The 19,861-nt window shown below is 54.9% G+C and overlaps 9 protein-coding genes across 9 annotated transcripts; 4 read left to right on the forward strand and 5 right to left on the reverse strand.

Annotated features, from left to right (window-relative positions):
• Positions 1–36: 36 nt before the first annotated feature.
• Positions 37–243, forward strand: PHACADRAFT_106166 (uncharacterized protein; the record flags this gene model as incomplete). Its single annotated transcript, XM_007401636.1, has 1 exon — positions 37–243. A coding segment is annotated over one exon (207 nt), but the record flags the coding sequence as incomplete, so codon positions are not given.
• A 2,410-nt stretch (positions 244–2,653) lies between these two features.
• Positions 2,654–4,914, reverse strand: PHACADRAFT_265196 (uncharacterized protein). The gene is made up of 5 exons (XM_007401637.1): positions 4,847–4,914; positions 4,635–4,781; positions 4,549–4,564; positions 3,259–4,487; positions 2,654–3,209 (listed from the first exon to the last, which is right to left on the reverse strand). Exon 4 carries the CDS (start codon positions 4,468–4,470, stop codon positions 3,304–3,306), a length of 1,167 nt encoding a protein of 388 aa, XP_007401699.1. The 5' UTR covers positions 4,471–4,487; positions 4,549–4,564; positions 4,635–4,781; positions 4,847–4,914; the 3' UTR covers positions 2,654–3,209; positions 3,259–3,303.
• Positions 4,915–7,977: 3,063 nt separating this feature from the next.
• Positions 7,978–8,238, reverse strand: PHACADRAFT_106800 (uncharacterized protein; the record flags this gene model as incomplete). The annotated part of the gene is made up of 1 exon (XM_007401638.1): positions 7,978–8,238. A coding segment is annotated over one exon (261 nt), but the record flags the coding sequence as incomplete, so codon positions are not given.
• A 673-nt stretch (positions 8,239–8,911) lies between these two features.
• On the forward strand, positions 8,912–10,322 carry PHACADRAFT_131351 (uncharacterized protein). The gene is made up of 3 exons (XM_007401639.1): positions 8,912–8,952; positions 9,011–9,846; positions 9,911–10,322. Exons 2-3 carry the CDS (start codon positions 9,298–9,300, stop codon positions 10,088–10,090), a joined length of 729 nt encoding a protein of 242 aa, XP_007401701.1. The 5' UTR covers positions 8,912–8,952; positions 9,011–9,297; the 3' UTR covers positions 10,091–10,322.
• Positions 10,323–11,181: 859 nt separating this feature from the next.
• On the reverse strand, positions 11,182–12,373 carry PHACADRAFT_265200 (uncharacterized protein). Its single transcript, XM_007401640.1, has one exon. The coding sequence runs from the start codon at positions 12,334–12,336 to the stop codon at positions 12,121–12,123; it is 216 nt and encodes a 71-aa protein (XP_007401702.1). The 5' UTR covers positions 12,337–12,373; the 3' UTR covers positions 11,182–12,120.
• A 1,409-nt stretch (positions 12,374–13,782) lies between these two features.
• Positions 13,783–14,052, forward strand: PHACADRAFT_53642 (uncharacterized protein; the record flags this gene model as incomplete). Its single annotated transcript, XM_007401641.1, has 1 exon — positions 13,783–14,052. A coding segment is annotated over one exon (270 nt), but the record flags the coding sequence as incomplete, so codon positions are not given.
• A 520-nt stretch (positions 14,053–14,572) lies between these two features.
• Positions 14,573–16,363, forward strand: PHACADRAFT_265204 (uncharacterized protein; the record flags this gene model as incomplete). The annotated part of the gene is made up of 7 exons (XM_007401642.1): positions 14,573–14,811; positions 14,874–15,034; positions 15,101–15,251; positions 15,310–15,393; positions 15,445–15,970; positions 16,024–16,104; positions 16,162–16,363. Coding segments are annotated over exons 1-5 (1,024 nt in total), but the record flags the coding sequence as incomplete, so codon positions are not given.
• Positions 16,364–16,759: 396 nt separating this feature from the next.
• Positions 16,760–17,884, reverse strand: PHACADRAFT_201344 (uncharacterized protein; the record flags this gene model as incomplete). Its single annotated transcript, XM_007401643.1, has 3 exons — positions 16,760–17,050; positions 17,105–17,719; positions 17,780–17,884. The coding sequence occupies 3 exons, from the start codon at positions 17,882–17,884 to the stop codon at positions 16,760–16,762; spliced, it is 1,011 nt and encodes a 336-aa protein (XP_007401705.1).
• A 471-nt stretch (positions 17,885–18,355) lies between these two features.
• Positions 18,356–19,246, reverse strand: PHACADRAFT_106693 (uncharacterized protein; the record flags this gene model as incomplete). Its single annotated transcript, XM_007401644.1, has 3 exons — positions 18,356–18,491; positions 18,544–18,695; positions 18,755–19,246. The coding sequence occupies 3 exons, from the start codon at positions 19,244–19,246 to the stop codon at positions 18,356–18,358; spliced, it is 780 nt and encodes a 259-aa protein (XP_007401706.1).
• Between the last annotated feature and the right edge of the window lie 615 nt (positions 19,247–19,861).

The following is a 19,861-nucleotide window of genomic DNA, read 5'->3' on the forward strand; positions in this document are numbered from 1 at the left end:
CTGTTGCTCACTACGTTACAGGTCAATCAATATCGCTTTCCTCTGATCTATCACGTCACACTGGATATCCTGCCCGTGCAAGCTTCTGCTGTCCCGTGCGAGCGCGTCTTCTCATCGAGCAAGGAGATGGATACTCTCCGAAGGATTAATTTGTCCCCTGAAGTGATGGGGGGGCTTCAAATTCTGAAGCATTTGTATCTGCGGCAGCGCGGTGAGAGGCGGCAGGCTGGCTTCCGAGGGTGATCTGGCACCGGCAGTCTCAGTAGAACAAAAGTTGATAGAATGGTTGCAGAAGGCCATGTGAACGAACTAGAGAAGCTATTAATGAGACTGAATCCTAATAATTTACTAATACATCTGCTACGCTGTCCCCACTTGAGCCTCGCCAGTCTCCGTCTGCTCAGTGAGTACAGTTGCCTACCATATATAGTGTCTTTGTCAGCTTTCCCACAACCTGCCGGATTATCTGGCGGCCAACTCATCATTATCCGCCACGTGCGGATAATGCCGGATTTTGGACCGGTCCAACTCGTGGCTCATCCGCGGCAACACTACCTGGGAGGGTCGAGCGGGAGCTCTTCTCGACGTCCAATCTCGGCGTGAATCAGCGAGAGGCACGCCGGAGTTACATACGCATCGTGATAGAACCGCGCAGCGAGAGCCAGCGTGAGTACGCCGGCCTATCGTCTTCGCCCTTCTCTGTGAGTGAATTCGCGACGATCCTGCGTGGGTAGCCGTTGGTCGCCCCAGGCACACTCCGCTCCATGTGATGTGCCCAGACTTTCGTAAGAGGCTCGGCGACATTGCTCTCCTCGTCTTCATTCATAGGCCCTTACGTCCTCTTTCCACGAAATCTCTCCGCGTTATCCACTCTTCGGGAGGCGGCCACGTCGTCCAGGGACCACCCCGACCTTCCCTTTGGTGCGTGTCACACCGCGTGAGGTCGGACCAATGTGCCCCACCGACCACGGACCACGAATCACGGCACGGCCAGATGCAGCGTGCCCGAGCACTATCCCTAATATTCGCCAGCTGCATCCCTAGTATCATCCGCCACATCTACGTTATCAATGATATATTGCGATGCAAGTGCTTCCGCCGCACATCCCCAATCGTGGGACCTGACAACGCGCAGAGCTAAACTGAACGACGCCCGGCGTACACAGCTCTGTAGATCGCTACGTGGCCTCGCGCGCGCTGCACCTCGGTTGCGGTATTGGTGATCCCTGTCAACACCACGGCGCGATGGATGACGAGTTCTGAACAGATCCCTGCTCAGAAACGCAGCTTGGCACGAGCGAATCTAGTGTTTCTATCTCCCTAATGCTGTCAGCTGCCCCCTCAGTCGCTGATCCGCCGGCAAATGCGTCCCTGGCCGCGGCGATAGTGGTGCGCCCTATCTATGTTCCTGAACACTGCGCGCTTTGTGCCTGAGTGCGCCCTCGCTCGCTGAAAGCGTACGAGACCCTCAATTCAGCGACCTGGGTGCTGTGCCGCGCCCTCCAGCTTGGTATTCCCATTGACTTTATCCCTCAATTGCCCTAGTGCCAGGCATCTGATCACTCCCGAGGTTGGGAGACGCCGCACTATTGGCTTTCGTACTCTGTCCACGGCATTTGTCCAGCCTCGAGGCCTTGTATTTGATCTATCTTATTTTGCAGTGCCTCGGCAGGTGCGCAGGTTTTTGCGCCATGGCAAGAGAGCGTCCCACGGTGGCGAAGGTTGCGTAGACTATCACACACCTGACAGCATGCGTAATGGGGCGGCGTTGGTGATTAACAACAGGACTTACGCAGGCCCTACTAGTGCTCTTCTCTGTCCGCCGAGACATTAGTTTGCACTCGCGTGATTTACCGCGCGTACATGTCAGAGACGGGCACTGTGAGCCTCGCATTCAATGCAGACAAAGCGCGCGCCGAGTCTCCCCGAATGCGGTGGCGTGTGTGGCGCAGGAAAGCATCTACAACAGGAGATTGCCTGTGCGCCAGGCGCCCCCCAAGGATCGACGGGAAAACGATGTGCGCGACACCCACGGAACTGTGCACGTCAACTGGGCCCTGTCTTTGCTGGGTGTGAGCGGGCGAGGCGCCGTCACAGCAGCACTCGAGCAACCCGCCAACACATTACGTCCTGGGCCCCGTCTGTCCACGTCGGCGCATCGCCTCGACGGAGCCTCTGTTTCCGGCGGCACTGTCGTGACAGTCCGGGGGAAAATTACAGTTCTGCCCCGGGCAGTCTCTTCCGTCGTCTAGGACGCGCGCGATAATATGTAGTGCACGGGCTGACAGCGCATCGACGCATCTGCCATGGCCCATCACGGCGGCCCGCCCACTGGGTGCGCACTCCACGGCGCGCTGATATATTCATTGACGATGCCTGTCCATTTCGTAGCTGTCGACACAACCACTGAACAAATATATTAATAGAGTGGGATTCGTCGTGAGAGCAGGGCGGACCTATCACTGTGCAGTGCTCTTCGTGATCACGCTAGCTGATAGATGGTCAGTCAGGATTGGTACGTTGTTGCACTCCGTTAGTTCGTCACCAATTAAAGATTCCGCAGATTTGCATATCAAGATGTTTGTAGAAGCCCCTTCTCGCACATGTCCAAGACAACCAGAAGTCACACGCAACTCAAGACATGATACACCGTGGCGTTGAATTTTATTCTCATAAGGTAGTACTAGTGTGATGATAACATATGTCCGATGAGAGTTTGTGTGAAGTGTTGGTTGATTGGGGAATGAAATGAACGACTGAAACTATGACCACAACGTGCGTGGGTGCACGAAGACAACAATTAATTAATGATCATGATGAGACGGAGAAGTGTTGATGAGGCAAAATTCCACAGATCACGAAGACTGCGATTAAGATGACAAAGAGTTGCGACAGGTATCTGGGACCATGCTTTTGAATGAAGAACAATTGCACAGACGTGGACGGAGCCCAAAAAAGTATTGAGGAGAGGAGTGCGAGAAAGAGTGCAACGAGCGAGATGAGATGCGATGGATGGATGTGAATAGCTACAATTAACGATGAGGACGTCTACAAATGGGCAACGAAGGTGTGGGTGCGGCCGAGCTTTCGTCGGGCATGAGGTCGAAAAATGAAATAAAGACAATGCTGCCAACCATGCGATGCGAATGTGATGGGACAAGTCCGTGTTGTGATCGATGAGGAGTGATGCGTGGAGAGTGCCTATATTTCTGAACAGCGATCAGCAGAGGTACGGTGCAAAGGCGGAGGAGGACGCACTCTATATGTCTTAAATATTCCATGATTGCAAAGGAAAAAGCGCGACTATGCCAGCCGACCGGCTCTCATGCGGCTACGAGTCCGGCCACGCTCGACGTTCTCGTCCTTGATGCAAACGTTCTCGTCCTTGGTGCAAACGTTCTCGTCGAGGGCACGCCCGCGCGGGAGGGGTTGTGGCAAAAACTTCTCCAGGCCAAACTTTCCCGCAGCCTGGCTCTTGTCGAGTGTGCCCGCGATGTCCTCGTCTGAGATTTTCACGGGGTGCCCACGAAGCGTGGACGCCCGCCGCCCGCGCACGACAGGGTACGGCGACTTGGCTCGAAGCGAATTCGTGGGTGTCGTGCGCGTTACTTTGACGACGCGCGCTACCGCGCCCGAGCTCGGAGAACGCCCGAGCTCTGCCTGCGCGAACGAGACGATAGGTTCCGCAGCGCTCGTGCGCGGCACGCCCGAGATGACGCTCGACCCTGTCAGCGTACGCTTGTGTCGTATCGGTGACGGGCGTCGCGATCGTGGTGGGAAGCCCCAGCCCTGGATAGAGTCCGGCGGGGACAACGGCTCCTTGAATTGCACGTGCGAGGGAGCCGGAGACTCAAAGGACTGCGTGAAGGACGTGGCGGTGGTGAAGGATTGCTGAAACGCAGCGGTGAGGACATGGGCGGACTCTTGAACTGCTTTCGCGACATAAGGATCGTGGACGTCTGGTTTTGCTCTGCGTGGCTGCGAAAACGAACGCAGCGAGGATGACGAGGAATATGACGATGGCTCCTGCGTCGATTTGCGCTGCTCAAACGAGTCAGACCTGTTGACTCTCGCAGATTGTGTCCGGCTGTGTCCCAAGGGTGCTCGAGGTGGCAGACGAGGTACCGAGTAAAGAAAAGGCTCTTCCCAGTAGGGGGGACGTTCCACTGGCGGGCTTTTGGTGGTCACAAAGCGAGTACTGAAGGTAAGAGGCTTTCGGGCATAGTGCGCCGAAGTATGAGTCAAAACAGATGGAGGATCCCTCTGTTGCATTAACGGTGTGTCAATACCGGAATGGGGTGACATGTCGAAGATGAGGTCGGTCGACGTCTCGTAGCACCGAGTCGGCGAGCGCGGCGGTGGGTCGTTCACCCTGCGGAGGTTCGGTATGGGGATGGGTGCGGTCGATTTGAATGGTGTATCTCGCATTGTTGAGCTGTGGCGTAGGGGTGGTGCAGTCAACGCGGCCATGTCGAGTGCAAGCGCTCCTGTAACATGGATGCATATATTCAGCACTAAATGTATAAGGCCCAATAAGGAAGGACTCACTTCTGTACTTTGCGATCTTTGTCGTGAAGATTTCGGGATGGTGAGCAATAATGACCAGGTTTTGAAGATGGGGGATGTTTTCTCACCGAAGGAGGTGGCGGGTCTTAACAGCTCTGAGCTTCGACAAGCGGTCCGAGCTGCACCGCCAGCAAGGTACAGAGCGTCCCGATCGGCGGTCTCGACACTGGGATGTAGAGAGCCCGGTGCTGGAGATTTCAAGATTCCCTCCGGAGCTACCGTTTTTCCATATGACAATAAGTTCTCAGGTTCGAGTTGTTACCCAGGATGGTGCTCGCACCTACACACAGAGCACAGACACCCCCGCACTACCCGGTCCCACAGCAACCTCCGCAGAGAAAACGCCCTCAAAAGCTGGCCAAGTAGAGATATGAAGGGAGCCAAAAGCGAGGGTTCGCTTGAACGGTGGCAGCAACGATGGAGAGAATGACAGTGAAAAAGGATGAGAGAAGAATATGTGCCCCATGAGGAAGAAAATAAAGACTCGCGTCGGAGCACGTGATTAGGCGTTAACTAGCCTCCGCTTTTGGACGGACTCTAGCTTGCAATCCCCCACTCTGTTGGTCTCGTTCAACTGAGACAGGGCGTTGGTTGCCCCTTCAACACCTAGAAGCTCACAACTTACTTGTAATGAACAGCTCGAGCTGTCTTGAATCTGAGAAGTCCTGGCTTCGCTGATCGCATCCGAGGGATGAAAGATATTTCCCGCCTCAGCAACCTTTCATCCCGTACACTTGGATACCACCTCGGATGCGGAAGTAAAGGAAGAAGCCGCACTTACGATCCGACATGATGGTCGAGCGACCGAAGGCAATGTCCGTGAATTCGATCTGCTATGTCCGTGGCCGAGATACAGAGTCTACCAAAAGGGATGGAAGTTAAAATTTAAATGCCTGGGAGGATACTGTGCCGGTTTAACTTGTGCAACAGGTGCGAGGGTTCCACGTGGAGTTCTCCTGAGGTTCAGGTAGTTCCGAATAAGCAGATATTAAATTTGACGACGGAGCTATGTGGCGTAACGAAGACCTCGCCGTCGAGGTCTTCGAGAGCAAGGCGTGGCTATAGAGTGTGATGTGTCAGACGGGGGATTTTTATTTTACCAGTGGCTATCGAAGCTCACCAAGATTCTTGGGGGTCCGCTGACGAAGTGGGCAGGCCCCACGCCGAGGTCTGAGCAGAGGTGCCAGAAAGATCAGAGTCGTCACAACAACAACGAGTTCGCCACCGGGGAGGTGTTCAGTCTACATGGATATCGGCATGAACGGCGCCGGTGTACCGTGCCCGCATTATCAACAAATGCTCCGGTACCGACTTGACATAACTTTGGGGAGGGAACGTTGGAGCCGCTGCGATGCCTCGTCGGACCCACATCGATGCATGACAATATCTCACCTATTCGCCATTCCTAGCTGTTCGCTGACCAATACTGAAGGGATTTTGTCGCGACAGTACGCCAAGAATTCCAAGTGGCATAGCCGCTGTTCGGATCAAGGAATACGGACGTACACCGAGATGAAGGATTCTACATGCGATATCAGCGCACACGCGCAAGTTAACATTGAGGAAGGGCACTTACGGATATCTTACCGATTCTGTTACCGGCGACAGAAACTGATATATACCCTCAACAACAGCGGTAAACGACGACGGCGCAGATGGCACTAAGATATTGGAAGAACCTTCGCGATGCGACGAACCGGCGACCGAGTCAAACGACAAGTTTTGCTCGCGAACAAGACGCTTCCGCAACTAGTCGGCATATCAAACTAGAAAGAATAAATACGTTAACACAATGACCCTATCACCCCTTCTACATACAGCGACTGTCTATTCGCATGAGGTGCCCCGACCGAAGTGCAACAGTTGCTCACCTTTCCTGTAACCAGATCTGGTCTCAATACTACTGATTGTACGATACTCCACAGCAAAAGTGGGGAACACTGGACCTCAAGCTTCGAGAAAAATTCGGCCATAGGCACCTCAGCAAACGTATGTTATTTCGCAGGAGCGAAAATAATCGGGAGACGTGGTGGTCGAACGTGAATGAACGCGACACTTAGCAGTTAATGCCTGGACCTATGCTGGGTCCCGAAAGAACAGATCACGATGTTGCAGAGGGGAGGGAGAGCCTACCCTTCAAAGAGCGAGCGCCGGCGCGCCAACCCTTGCCATGAGCACTACAATAGAACCTCCGGTAGTGCTGGTACAGCGGGTTGACATGAGGCAACTCCAAGCCTTCGGACGGCAACTTCACCGCGGGCCTCGAAACGGACATAGTAGAGTCCTTACTTCCAAGTCCCCGGGCCAAGGGCGGCAGTGGCTGGTGGTTGGTGGCTGGATATACATGTGCATCGTACCCTGACGCTTTGGAAGTGCCTCTCTCTGGTCGACACCCTCACCTACTGCGGCCGGTAGGAAAGGCTCAGCGGTCGGCGTCTTCACTCACTTCACCAGCAGTTCACCACTATCCAACACGCGTCATGTCCTTAGCTTGTCATACATGAGTGTGTCGCTGGGTTTTCCGGTATGTATAGGAAACATATGGGGCCAGAGGCGTGTCCTAAGGCCCAGTGCTGGTGTAGACAAGAAACTGGTGAGATGAACGATGCTAAACTGTCAAGATGTTGAGTTGTCACGAATTGAGAGACGTCTGTCATAGTCAACAGAGCTATGGGGTATGAAACCCATGGTCGCTGACTCCGACTGAGGAACAGGCCGCAAGCGTCACGCGTCTGGAAGCGGCACGCGGCAAATGAGCGTTCGTGGCCCTGGATGGTGCTGTTTCTCACAGGACCCTGCTCGGGCGTAGAAGCTTTCACAATTCATGGCCTCTAACATCTATTGAGTGTCACGAGGCACCTTCACCTAGAAGACTTTGATTTTCCACGAGACAATTGTTTTAAGGACTAGTCAAAGAGTCAGATATGTTCATGCCCAATCCTCATCTTCTGTCGTCGTCCTGGATGAGCTCTGAAAGACGCTTCCCTATCCCATGTTCTGCAAAGTGCTCTGCAATGTACTCCCTGATCTTCGTTCTGCGGAGCTGCCTCCCTTGATCACAACGTATTATTTGCAGAGTAGGATTCTCTGCAATCATTTGTACAGTTCTGTCCACCACACCCCACAAGATGCAGTTGGCAGAGAGAGTCACTTCTTTCAAGAATGGCAACTTCTGGAGAGCCTTTGCAAGTGACATGTCAATGCTGTCGTCATCAAAGAAGAGCACATGTTTCTGGCATGTAAATGAGCAGGCTAATCAAAGATCAACAAACTTAGACATACCAATGAAGTTGACTGAGCAATATGAAACTCGCCAAGCGTGGTCAGCTCACGCAAAACCTTGTTGTTCTTCTGGAACTCCTTGGTGTAGTACAGTGTCTTGGGTTTGAGAACACCCTCCTTGATGGTCCTTCAAAGTCCGGCAATCAAGTCATTTGACGTGGCTTGTAGGATGAGATACAGTGTCTCCACATTTGGCGCAAGCTTCATGAAAGAATACAGCTCTTTGCCAAATCCGCCTTCCAGCCAGAGGTGGCAGATTGCTCTGCCAAGCTGAGGGTCCGATTGTACGGCGCGTGCAACAGTCTTCATATGCTTGGGCTTTGACAAGAAAAGACATGTGTAAAGCAGAGGGAGTGCGATGCGGAACCAGCGCTTGCATACGACAAGGACCGCAGTGCGCAGGCGTATTGTCTTGAATTTGGGCAGCCTCCATTCTGAGGGATACAAGTGGTAAGAACTTGTCTTTAGGACACACAATTGCAAGTCACAGAATCTCTTGCACTAGCTCCTCGGGGAGAGTGCCGTTCATTCCTGTGGAAACAGCCTCGCCTCAATCTGTTGAGGTTGTGGTATGAGTTCAAGTGGCACGTAGTTTGAACAAAAGTGAAAAGCAGGGCTGCAAATTGAGTGGTCAGCTAGACATTCCTATGCATGCGTAGGCACATAGACACAGTCCGTATAGGAGGCCTGTTTTATAGGCCTGTCAGAGACACATGCATCCTCCTTAGCTAGAAAAGGATGCATCCCACATAGCTCCACCGCCGCATAATTTGACAATGGCGATAGTTGGACTGCTCATTGCCCAGCACACGGTAACACTGAGAAAGCGTACAAACGTACCTACCATGAATAAGCGACACCCACGATACAATTCAGAATCCTCACTCAGAGTGTGCGTGAGCAGGAATGACGGTTGCAGACGGAGCTATGGAAGTCTGCAAAGAGCAATTAATCGCTTGATGGATAGGGGATGCGTCAGCTTATTTTACGTCATAAAGCACGTGACAAAGACCTGACCCTATAAATAAGTGCTGAGCGCGTTCCAACACCGCCAGGGCCAGACGTAACCTGCTCCTCGCAACATACCATTGCGACAGACTAAAGGCGAGTCTGCGCTCTCCATGTTATACGTTTGTGCAGCTACTTACTTACGGTCGGTAAGGATGTTGCAACGCGTCCTTTCTGTTTGGACTCATCCGTCGCCTCGTGACGCGTTCCGCAGGGTCATCGAGCAGACTGTCCAACGCTAGACTCTGGGTTTAATTTCCTTGTAACATCGGTTACTCTACATTGACGCGGTCCAATGAGGGCGATGTGCCTTTGGCTAACTTCTAGGGACGCTGAACTTGCCCCCGGTCGGACGACAGGAGGCGCTGACGCCCCCTCGAGCATAAAAGGGGACCTCGATGCCTCTGACATCCTTCCGCGCCCCATCTCCCTTTGCGTACAATGTCTGTAAAGGACCTCCCAGAGGAGCTCCTTCGCGAGATTCTCTCGGCCTGCCTGGATGTCTCGCTTGCAGACTTCTTCCGGTTCCCTACACTGACGGATAACGCTGGGCACCCTCCGCGACACGCCGACCTTCTACTCGCGTCGAAACAGTGGCTCCGCATCGGCGCGCCTCTCTTGTACTCATCGCTCAGGCTGTGCAGCCCATCACATGCCGCCGAAGTTGCCAGGCTACTTTCCGCTAGCCCCGGCCTTGGCAGCGCCATCGTCAACTTGCGCATCGAGGAGAACTGTGGCAGCAGTCTCGTGGAGATTGTCAAGTGCGCGCCCAGAGTACAGCGACTCTACATCTCCGTCTGCCACATGTCTTCCCACGACGTCGAGCATCTCCGTCAGGCGCTGCCTCATATCCTCCCAAAGCAGCTTTTCCTCGTCGATATGACGCGCGTCATGCGCTTTTTTACTCTCTTTCCTTGGCCTCCCGGAACGAAAGCGGACGAGGCGTTGCATGTAGTGGAACACACAATTGCTCATCACTGGACTATGCTGGTGCGGAAGCGTCTTTCCATGCAGCTACGGGGCCTGTTAACTGACTGTATATCTCGTCCTGCAGCAAAGCATCCATTTCGGACCGTGTTTCCCCATTACCCCCACCACGTCTCTAGCACTCGATCAAGCAGTACAGGGCCGTCTCCCCGGTGAGAAAAACCCCCTCCAGATCGTATGTTGGGATCTGGATGGCAGTTCTAATCGGGTAACGGCTGGGACCTCTAGACCCAGCCCAAAGAGATAAGCACGATGCTGTAACCCCGACGACGGAGTCGGTCAGAGCAAGTCCTTTTGTAATGCGTCGTAAGCTGTATCACTTCCGCCCCGTCCTGTTGGTCATTACATACGACGATTTTGGTGCGAATAGTGCCATTTGGCAAATGCAAATTCAGTAATTGAGCGTTTTCACGATCGTCGAGTCCGTATAACTCTTGCTTTGACATCCGAGGGATCCTGGTCTGTCGTTTTATGTAAATTCTACGGGGAATGGCACTACATATATATATGGCACGAGAAAGAGATTATTCGGAGGCTCTCCACAGAGTCCGGCAGCGGTTCGAACGTTCACCCGGTCGAGCCCGCCTTCGTGGCGTCGGAGTTCCCCGACCACGCACGTGGGCTCGCCGACGCGTTTTGCTCCTACTTTGCTCGTGCTATGTTTTCATAACCACGGCTGCCGCAGGTCTGTGCATGGGATCTCCGGCTCTTTGCAGGGTCGCACGAGTGTGCACAGCGACGAAGTCGGCGTGTCCTGCTTGGTTAATATTACTATTGTCGATGCCAGCCGGCCTGTTCCCAGGGTCATTTCTATCAGTGCACGTGCCTGATTTTGAGCGGTTACGCGGCAATGAAGCATTCTTCACGAGCACTCACAGGCAGCCATGTCAGACGACCAGCCTCCAGAGTCCCAAACGCAAAGCCTGGGGACAACTTATGTCCATGCTGTTGATATTCTGCACATCGCAAAGGTGGGAGCTGTGGGCATGTCACTCTGAATATCTCTGCTCGCATACATCCCCAACCAGTCCGCCAAGATCCCTTCTCACCTCAAAGGCGATGGCAATCTGCTTCTGTTGTTACGGATCGGGTACGCGTTTCCCTGTGGACAATCTGACCAAGTCCTAGCGAGGAACCCTGACTGCCCATGAGGTGGCCAAGATCATCTCTATTCATGTACGCCGCCCTGCCCAGGATCGCGCGGTCTTCCCGAACGAGGCCGAACCCGTCCGATGACAGCAACGCACCATGGAGCGATATCCGCGGCCCTCCGAGGGGTGCACGCTGCCGATGTGCGGCCAGGTCGAAGGGACACTCTACTTAGTCACGCTGGGCTGCTCGCGCCTGGCCTGTCCCGGTCAGGGTGGAACACCTCGCCGCCGGGCTCGGCTACTCTAACCCTACTTCAAGAAGGTGCCGCTCAGGGTCTCTCTAGGCTACGATCTGGCTGCACCCGACGAATGTCAGGTTCGCGACACGGGGTTTCTTTGAGGTGGAACCGTTGAGATAGCAGGCGGTGAACAGCCCGGACAGTCATGTACAAAATTTATTACAGCTCGATGCAACAGCCAGCGCGCTGAAACGGCAAGGGAGGGGCCTGCCCAGTAGATCATGCCCACATGGATGCTGTACATGACACGATTGGGTAGGTCCTGGCTGCGACCTGTCGCACCAAGTCGGGCGTAGCCAATATACACAAGATAGCGGTGGCGGCCCGTTTTCATCTGCAGGGGAGTCACCAGACCCCGGGAAAATTGCGGACGACGAGATAACGGTTCGATAGAGACGAGCGGGCAGGACCTGCGATAGGCGCAATTTGCGTTTTGAGTCCACCGCCCGCGCAAGAAGCGCATCCTAGATAGAACCCACAGAGACAGCGATTGTTCCAGAGGACGTATGATGACCAGCAGACCGAGCAGGCATGCACCCGTCGTGTCATCGAAGGCCGGCACCGAACACGGGCGATCGGGGCCTTCTCTCTCGGGTGAATGCGACGTCACGTCTCACGGAAGACGGCATACGATCGAGCATCGGCCTAACTGCCCCGAGATGACCGCCTGCGACCCCCGTCGTGTGATTCGCCAGTGTCGGCTCGAAGCATGCACGAAATTACACACCGTAACGGGGCCGTGGAGCGAGCTGTTGCAGTGAGGCGGCGTCCGAGGTCGGCGCCACCAGCTGTCGGCGCAGAACCGACGCTAACATGCCGCAAAATTCCGAGAAGCCCTGGATGCCCAGCGCGAGAAGCCTTTATATTGAGTACGTACTTCTGGCCGGCTAGCCAGGGAGATAGAATCTGCTGTATATTATGAGGTTAAAGTCTGGCCAGCAGCAGCGTAGAACGGGGCTAGGAGAGCCGCAAATCGCCGGGTTGTATCGCTTTGTTTTGCTTTCGAATGCTTGAGCGCGCAGCGCAAGATAACGACAGATGAGGAGAGGGAGCAGTTGGCCGCCCATGGGTAGAAGATATTTCATCATCTCGGCCGCCATCATTGGTTGTCCTAAAGCCCGGTGGGTGACTCCTCCGGAAAGTGGAGAGAGCGAATCAGGCGAGCGTTCGAGTGTAGTCGAAGGGACGCTCCACAAGAGCCTACTGTAGCGCAGGCGATACCGCGCATGTTTAAACCTGACGCCCCGACCAACCGTCGCATCCGGGTGCAGTCATCTTCGCGCAAAGCACCTCTTTACGCTGGAGGGCCAGAACCCCCGTACGTAACGAATACGTGTATCGAGCGTCTGGATCGATATAGGGCTCTTCATGCACAATACGGGCCGTCGTGAGCGGCGTCCCTGGACGACGAATCGACGGGACGGGTATCCGGACCTTCGCGCCTGGTCGTTCCGCCGTGGGCACAACACGAGTAGGGAAGCCTCAAGCATGCAGGACGCACGGAGACTCGACCTAGACCGCCGACGCTCATCCTGAAACCGCAAAACGTACGAACAAGGATAGGGACCTGACGTGCGGGCCAAAGATGAGCAGTGTGCATGCACGCGCCGTGCTAGGACCTCATGTGCGCAGTGTCACAAGTCCGTGGGATAGAACAGCCCTGGAAAAAGGAGTATGCGCGTAATGTGAACAATAGGGCAGCGTTTGGGCCGATACAGACGCACGGGCGAGCGCAGCGCATGAGAAGAACTACGAGTATACGGCCAGGGGGTTGTCGGAACGTGAATCTGCGCACGCCAGGCGGTGCCACTCCGAGAGATACGACATCTGGGAGACGCGCTCCTTTGCTCTAGGAAGGCAATGAATCAACCTCAGTAGGAATCGGGCAATTCAACGCTTGCACCTTTGTTCCGTCCCGCGAAGCTTTGCAGAATTTGTGTCGCACTGGCGAGCACTGGCATGCTGATACTGTATCGAACGCGAGGTGTGTGTGGGTGCACCGGGCACGTCGGTCGCCTGGTAACGGCCCCGCGATGCCGGAGGAACGAGCAGGTGGAAGAACACCGAGATCGCCGAGGACGCCGGAGAGATCATCTCTCCCGCTTTGACTTCACGATGCCGTTCTGCGCCAGTCCTGCCGCCATCTTGCTCTCTTCAAGGCCATCTCCACCCAGAAAGATGTCCTCTCTCTTCCCCCGGCTCCCCCTCATACACTCCTTGTCCTTGGCCACTGCTGCGGCCACCAGCTGACTGCGCGTATTGGTTTCGGCACTCGTGCGAGTCGCGCACCTGGGAAGTTCTTGCTTGAGCTGGGCTCGACTGGGATTCTGCCATCTACCAAGCCAAGCTTGTGCGGAATATTGCCATCGTTAGTTTTCTGCTCATCCCGCAGTAACTGTGCCAGCGATGCCGCCCTCCACTCCGCTCCTCGTCGCACTCCGTTCCTGTGCACAATGCTCTACGTCCTCTGGACGTTCCTCTCCCTGCTCGTCCGACAGGCCCGGTCGCCGCTGCGCCACCTCCGCGCTCCGCCGTCCCCCTCTTTCTTCATGGGTAACCTCCGCGAGATGCACGACCAGGAGAACACGGGGCTCTTCGCACGCTGGGAAGCAGCATATGGCAGCACCTTCGTCTATCACGGCTTCATTGGTGGAGCGCGGCTCTTAACAACCGACCCCGTTGCGGTGGCGCATATTCTCGGACATGGATACGACTTCCCGAAGCCGGAATTCATCAGAGATGCACTGGCAAGCATGGCAGCAGGACACGAAGGACTGTTGGTCGTCGAGGGAGAAAAGCATAGGAAGCAGGTGCGTGTTACTGCAGTCGGCCAAATCTGTACAGGATGTCTGACGCTTTCTCTCTGGGCTGGTAACGTGCAGAGGAAGATATTGGTGAGTCGCGTGTCGAGCAGCCGGTTTCGTCTATGAATTTTAAATTGGGCCTGGTCACCGGTCCTTGTCGATTAGTGGCTAGATCGTCACGTTGCGGCTCATCAGGTCGAATCCTCTCTGGGACATTAGTTTGCATCCCTTGTTATGTTCTCGTTTTCTTCGATGTTTTGTGCATATCTTACTCCGCATTCTGTAACGCCTTTCCGTCTTCCTTTGACTCAGCCACTGACATTTGTTCAAATCGTCAGCTTACAAGCCATTATTTTGTCAGTCGCCGGCTTTTGCAACACCTCACATCAAATCTCTTTCGCCCATCATCTGGGAGAAGGCTATTCAGGTGAAGTAGCACAATTATCCTCTAACACATCTCCTGATCGGTTCATGTACCCCATCCGCAGCTGCGGAACATATGGCTCGACATAATAAGGTCATCTTCGCTCTCTCTGTCAACACCGTCGGATCCGTTTGCACCTGTGCAAGCACGTCCAGACGAAGGCCCCACGCTTTTTGCACGAGCTACGGGGTTCCTTCCAAATCCATTCGCATCGTTTGTGTCTTCAAAACGTTCAAAGGCAGCTATGCCCGAGCGGATATGTTTGGAGGAGCACAGCTCGATTACGGGCGCAAAAGTCGACGTCCTCGCATGGCTTGCACGAGCTACGCTGGATGTCATTGGCAAAGCCGGTGCGCTATCTCGCGACTTTTAGTGTGTGTATGCGCCAGATAATGATATCTTCTTGCTTCAGGTTTTGGCTACGCATTCGACTCGGTCACTGCAGCGTCAGACACGAGCGGCAGCAAAGGCGAAAACGAGCTTGCACGCGCGTTCGCCATCATCTTCAGCGCGGCGCGCAAGTTCCGCGTGGTCACTATTCTGCAGGTATGGTTCCCCATTCTGCGGCGATTTGTGAGTGTCATTCCTCCGCGACTACAATCAGCGTCCCGCGCCCTGCCGCTGACCGCTGGAAAGTAGCGCCGGAATAGCGCCGCTGAGAACGATGCGCGGGCCACAATGCGACGCATCGGCCGGGAGCTGATCGCGGAACGTAGACGTGAGATCCTCACAGACAAGGCACATCTCTTACAAGAAGCGATGGATGGGAGGGACCTGCTGACTGTCATGAGTGCGCGTTCTCATTCTAACTTCAGGCTGCGAGAGCTGATCGCGTCATGGATTGGCAGTGAGATCGAGTCTCAGCTCGGATCCCTTGCAGCAGCTCTCGACGGACGAGATGCTCTGCCAGATAGCGACTTTCCTTGCAGCAGGTACGCAGCTTCGCTCTCCTTCGTTCCTCCCTTCTGAAGACCATCTCGCAGGTCACGAAACCTCTGCATCCGCCCTAACATGGACACTCTACGCCCTCGCACGTTCGCCTACCGCCCAACACGCCCTCCGCCGTGAGCTCCTCTCGCTCGACCTCCCAGCTGACCCCACGTCCGACGACCTTCAACGCGTGCTCGCGCTCTCGTACCTCGACGCCGTCGTGCGCGAGGCGCTGCGTGTACATGCGCCCGTGACGAGCACGATGCGCGTCGCGGCGGATGACACCGTCGTGCCCGTCTCGGCGCCGTTCCTCGACCGGCACGGCCGGCGATGCGATGTCATTCGGCTCAACAAAGGCGACATCATAACGGTGCCGCTGCAGGCGGTGAACAAGAGCGTCGGGATGTGGGGCGCGGACGCGGAGGTGTTCCGGCCGGAGCGCTGGCTCGAGCGAGACGCGGGCGCGCGGGAGGAGGGCGACACCCTGAAGGGCCTCTGGGGCGGCATCATGACGTTCGGAAGTGGCGCCGCGGCGAACGGGAACCGGTCGTGCATTGGGTTTCGGTTTGCGCTGAACGAGTACGTCCTGGTCCATCTGGCCTACATGACTGTGCTGACGAATCCGAGTATAGGATAAAAATTTTCCTCTATGTTCTATTGCGCGACATCGAGGTCTCGATCGACCCGTGGATAGAGATAGAGAAGCGGGTGAAGTGCGCCTTGACCATTCTGATTTGTGTGCTTTCCTCACCCTGTGAACCCACTTATAGCGTTGTCACGCGTCCTTGCGTCAAATCCGAGCCGCACATGGGCAACCAGATGCCGCTGCGTCTGCGACGTGCCATGGTGGACTCGCTGGTACCAAAGCAGGGCGAGAGCGAGAGTTCGCGGACGCTGTAGGCAGTACGGCGTGTTTCTTGTATATTTACCGCGTAGCCACAAGCTTTACGCTTGCTGGTCATTAGGTTGGACACGCAACTGACGCATGTGTAATGAGGGTGAAGAAAGTTTGTGTCGCTACGAAACGCTGACTGCCCGGGGAGCATGGGGCCGCTCCCGCTCCTGAATCTTTGGGCTTTACCATCTCTTCTTTGCATCGCACTGCTAGTATGTGCAGGGGCCGTAGCGCATGGTCCCGTCTGGCAAAACCGTCCTCGCGTAGCGCGTTTGAAATAACCAAGAATTTGAGCCATAGGACAGAGCCGTGCCAAGACTGCAGCGAGTCTCACAACCCCCGGCAGGGGGGTGTCACCTACGTCGAACGAGCGCAGTGTTTTGTGCGCGACAGTGGCTTCTGTGGAATATTCCAGCTCCTCGAGTGCACGCTTGCCAGGCTCGCTGTGTACATCTATAGGCAGTCCCAGCACCTCAAGCTTGGGAAAGCTGTCCAGAATGTGGCGCAGGGTGGTCAAGGTGACCGTCGGACGGGTAGTGCGCACCGTCGCCACTTGAAGTTCGACCAGTTGCGGCCACGAGATCGCCATGAGCTAGATCGTCTCTGGCGTCGGACAGCTTAGGCTTAGTGGGTTTAGGCGCAAAGTGCGGAGGCCTCGAATGTCGCACAGGGCGAGGATCGAGGACACGTCGACCTTCATCTGGTCCGTGATAATTTTCAGGGAGTTGATAGTGGGGCAGTTTCTCGCAATACAGCTGCACAACCTATGGAGCGCGCCGTCATATTCGTCGAGCGAGTCGCAGATGAAAAAAATTCACGACGAGCTGCGAGAAAGGCATACGCGGTGTTGCCTTCACCAGAAAGGTGTCCAAAGTGACTAAGAATTGTTCAATGCCTTCTGCCCGGTCGAGATCTTTACTACCGAATTCGAGGGTTCGCAGCGCCGGGGAGGAGTCGATGGAGAGAATAGGAAGAGCGTTCATCCTATCAAGCTCTTCTCTCGTGCCGTCTGCCGTGATAGAGAGATATCTCAGTCTCGGCATTTTAGCGAGGAGGCAGAGTTCTTTCGATATCGCCGGGATCACAGAGAGCTCTTCGACGGTCTCCATGGTGTGTACAATACCGAGTTCGGCAGCCAGTCTATCTCCAGACCTGCTCCACCTGCCACTGAGACCGACGATGAGCACCGGCGGCTTCAACAACAGCTTGGTGTCACTTTGGAGTCCGACGCAATTCTCGAACCGGTAGAGGTTCGACAGTATCGGTCGATCGCCGAAGTGCCTGACGATCGCAGAGAGGGTAGGATGCGAGAGATCCACATCATGGAACCTGGCCTCTTGATCTAGGTAGATGGGTATAACATACTCTCGGACGCGTCGTGCATGCGCCTCGAAATGCACCCAGTCTGCGCTGGTCAATTCGCGTGTGATGCACTACGACGTGGCGTGGGTAAGCGCATTTGCTGGCTCAGTCAGTCAGAGATGGGGGCTTACGTGCTTCCAGCCTGGAAATCTGCCCTCGTCAGGACTTAGGGCATCGTCAGGAAGGCACATGAGCAGAGGTACGATACTATGTATCTCGTACCAGAGCGCATCCATTGCAGGCTCGTAGAGGGCCTGGCATGTTAGCCCTACGTTCAGTAACGGGCCTCGGTCTACCTTCGCCAAGACTCTGGAGAATATTTCGTCAATTTGCGCTACAGGGTGCATGTTAAGGAGGAAACGAGGATTTTCAGATGCAGTTGTGCAGAGTAGAGTCAGACCTAGTCAGGATCGGGCCCCTAAAGCGGAGGCTCAATACCATGACGTCAACAAGGTCAATTCCAGAAAAGCACAAGGAATACGCATCGATATCGCTATTGGGGTCTTCAGAGAGCTTGAGGAGAAAGCGCTGGGCACAAAGAGTCAAAATATGCGAGGAAAGCGCCGATAGCCGGAGACAGGACGATGCCCACGTCTGACTTCAACGAACTCAAAAACAAGGATGATGCAGAGAAATCAGGACCTTTCAGGTATCGTGTACAGCAGAGCCACATGATGGAAATTTATAGCACGGTCTGAACAAGAATATCATGCCCTTTCCTCTCCCTTGCCGACAGCCTTGGGCATTTTCCGATCGCCTTTCGCGAGCTGCTCCAAATCCGCAGGCTTGAAATAGTGAGGTGCCACCTCGAGCAGCCACTGAGGCTTGATCTCCATGACTTGCCTATTAAATGCTCGTTAGCTGCCTATGAAAGGGCGGAAATGTGGTATCTTACCTTAGGTACGATTTCGATGTCTGCACCAGCTCGTAGTACAACACCGCCTTCAGCGGTGGCGTCTGTTGGAAGAGACTCGATGATGGGTGAATGTAGACCGTCTGATTCGTCTTCATGGTCCGATACGAGTCACCACTTCTCTGAAGCGCGGCCTGGGCGAGACTTTGTCAGCGAGGATTTTCGCAAAGCTGTCGGTCAAAGTACGACTCACAGTGTTATAGAAGTACCCGGCGGTAATGGCTTTCTGTATCGGCGTGATGTCGTTCGTGTTTGGGTTGCCCTGCACGACAATCTCCACCCGTTCGCAGAGGCCCGCTAGCTGGTCGCGGATATCGCGGGCGCGGCTCAAGCTCTTGAACTGCAAGAATTGCTCATAGCAGAACTGCTGTGAGTAATTAGTCTCTGCCCACTGCTCCCAGACGTTGAGCAGAGTGAAGTGATCTCCGCCGGTACGGACGAAGTTCTGGCGCGCCTGATCGGCATGCAGCTTCTTATCCTTCGGGCGGTAAAATAGCGATGACGACTCTTGCAGCATGGAAATGATGGTGAGCACCTCATCCGTGCATGAGTAGTTCTCGCTAGCGATAATCGCCTTCGACAACATCGGGTCCACGGGAAACTCTGCCATCCGCCGACCCATCTTTGTAAGTTCGCCTCGGTCGTTCAAAGCGCCCAGTGCGTAGAGGAGCTCCAGTGCACGCATCAGCGTCTCACCCGGAGGTGGGTCCATGAACTCGAACCCGATAAGATCGTTAATACCGAGCGACTTCAGCAGCAGAACGACCATGCCGAGATTAGTGCGCTGGATCTCGGGTACTGTATTCTCCTCCAGTTCGTTGGCGTAGGCCCACTTGGTGTACAGCCGGAACGCCTTTCCAGGGCCGACTCGACCCGCACGACCCGCTCTTTGATTCGCGGAGGCACGAGAACACTATATTTGGCGAGATATCAGTAAACGAGCGAGGTGGTGTAGGCGCAAATCACGATAACTCACCGGGACAACGACCAAAGAGGACATGCCTGTCCTCGGATTGTACGAGTTCTGCTTGACGAAGCCCGGGTCGATGACGAATACGACACCGTCGATGGTAATGGACGTCTCCGCGATGTTTGTTGCAAGAACGACTTTCCGTGCTCCTTCCGGTGTTGGTTCGAAAATCTTCGCTTGCATGTCGCTTGGGAGGTTCGCGTAGATAGGGCACACGATAAGTTCGGGTATCTTGTTCCCTAGCGCACGTGCCGTCTCTTGCAAGTTCTCCTGCGCGGCTTCGATCTCGTCTTGACCAGTAAAAAAAACCAGAATGTCACCTTTCGGCTG

This window comes from Phanerochaete carnosa (assembly GCF_000300595.1).
Source record: "Phanerochaete carnosa HHB-10118-sp unplaced genomic scaffold PHACAscaffold_13, whole genome shotgun sequence".
Classification (NCBI taxonomy): domain Eukaryota; kingdom Fungi; phylum Basidiomycota; class Agaricomycetes; order Polyporales; family Phanerochaetaceae; genus Phanerochaete; species Phanerochaete carnosa.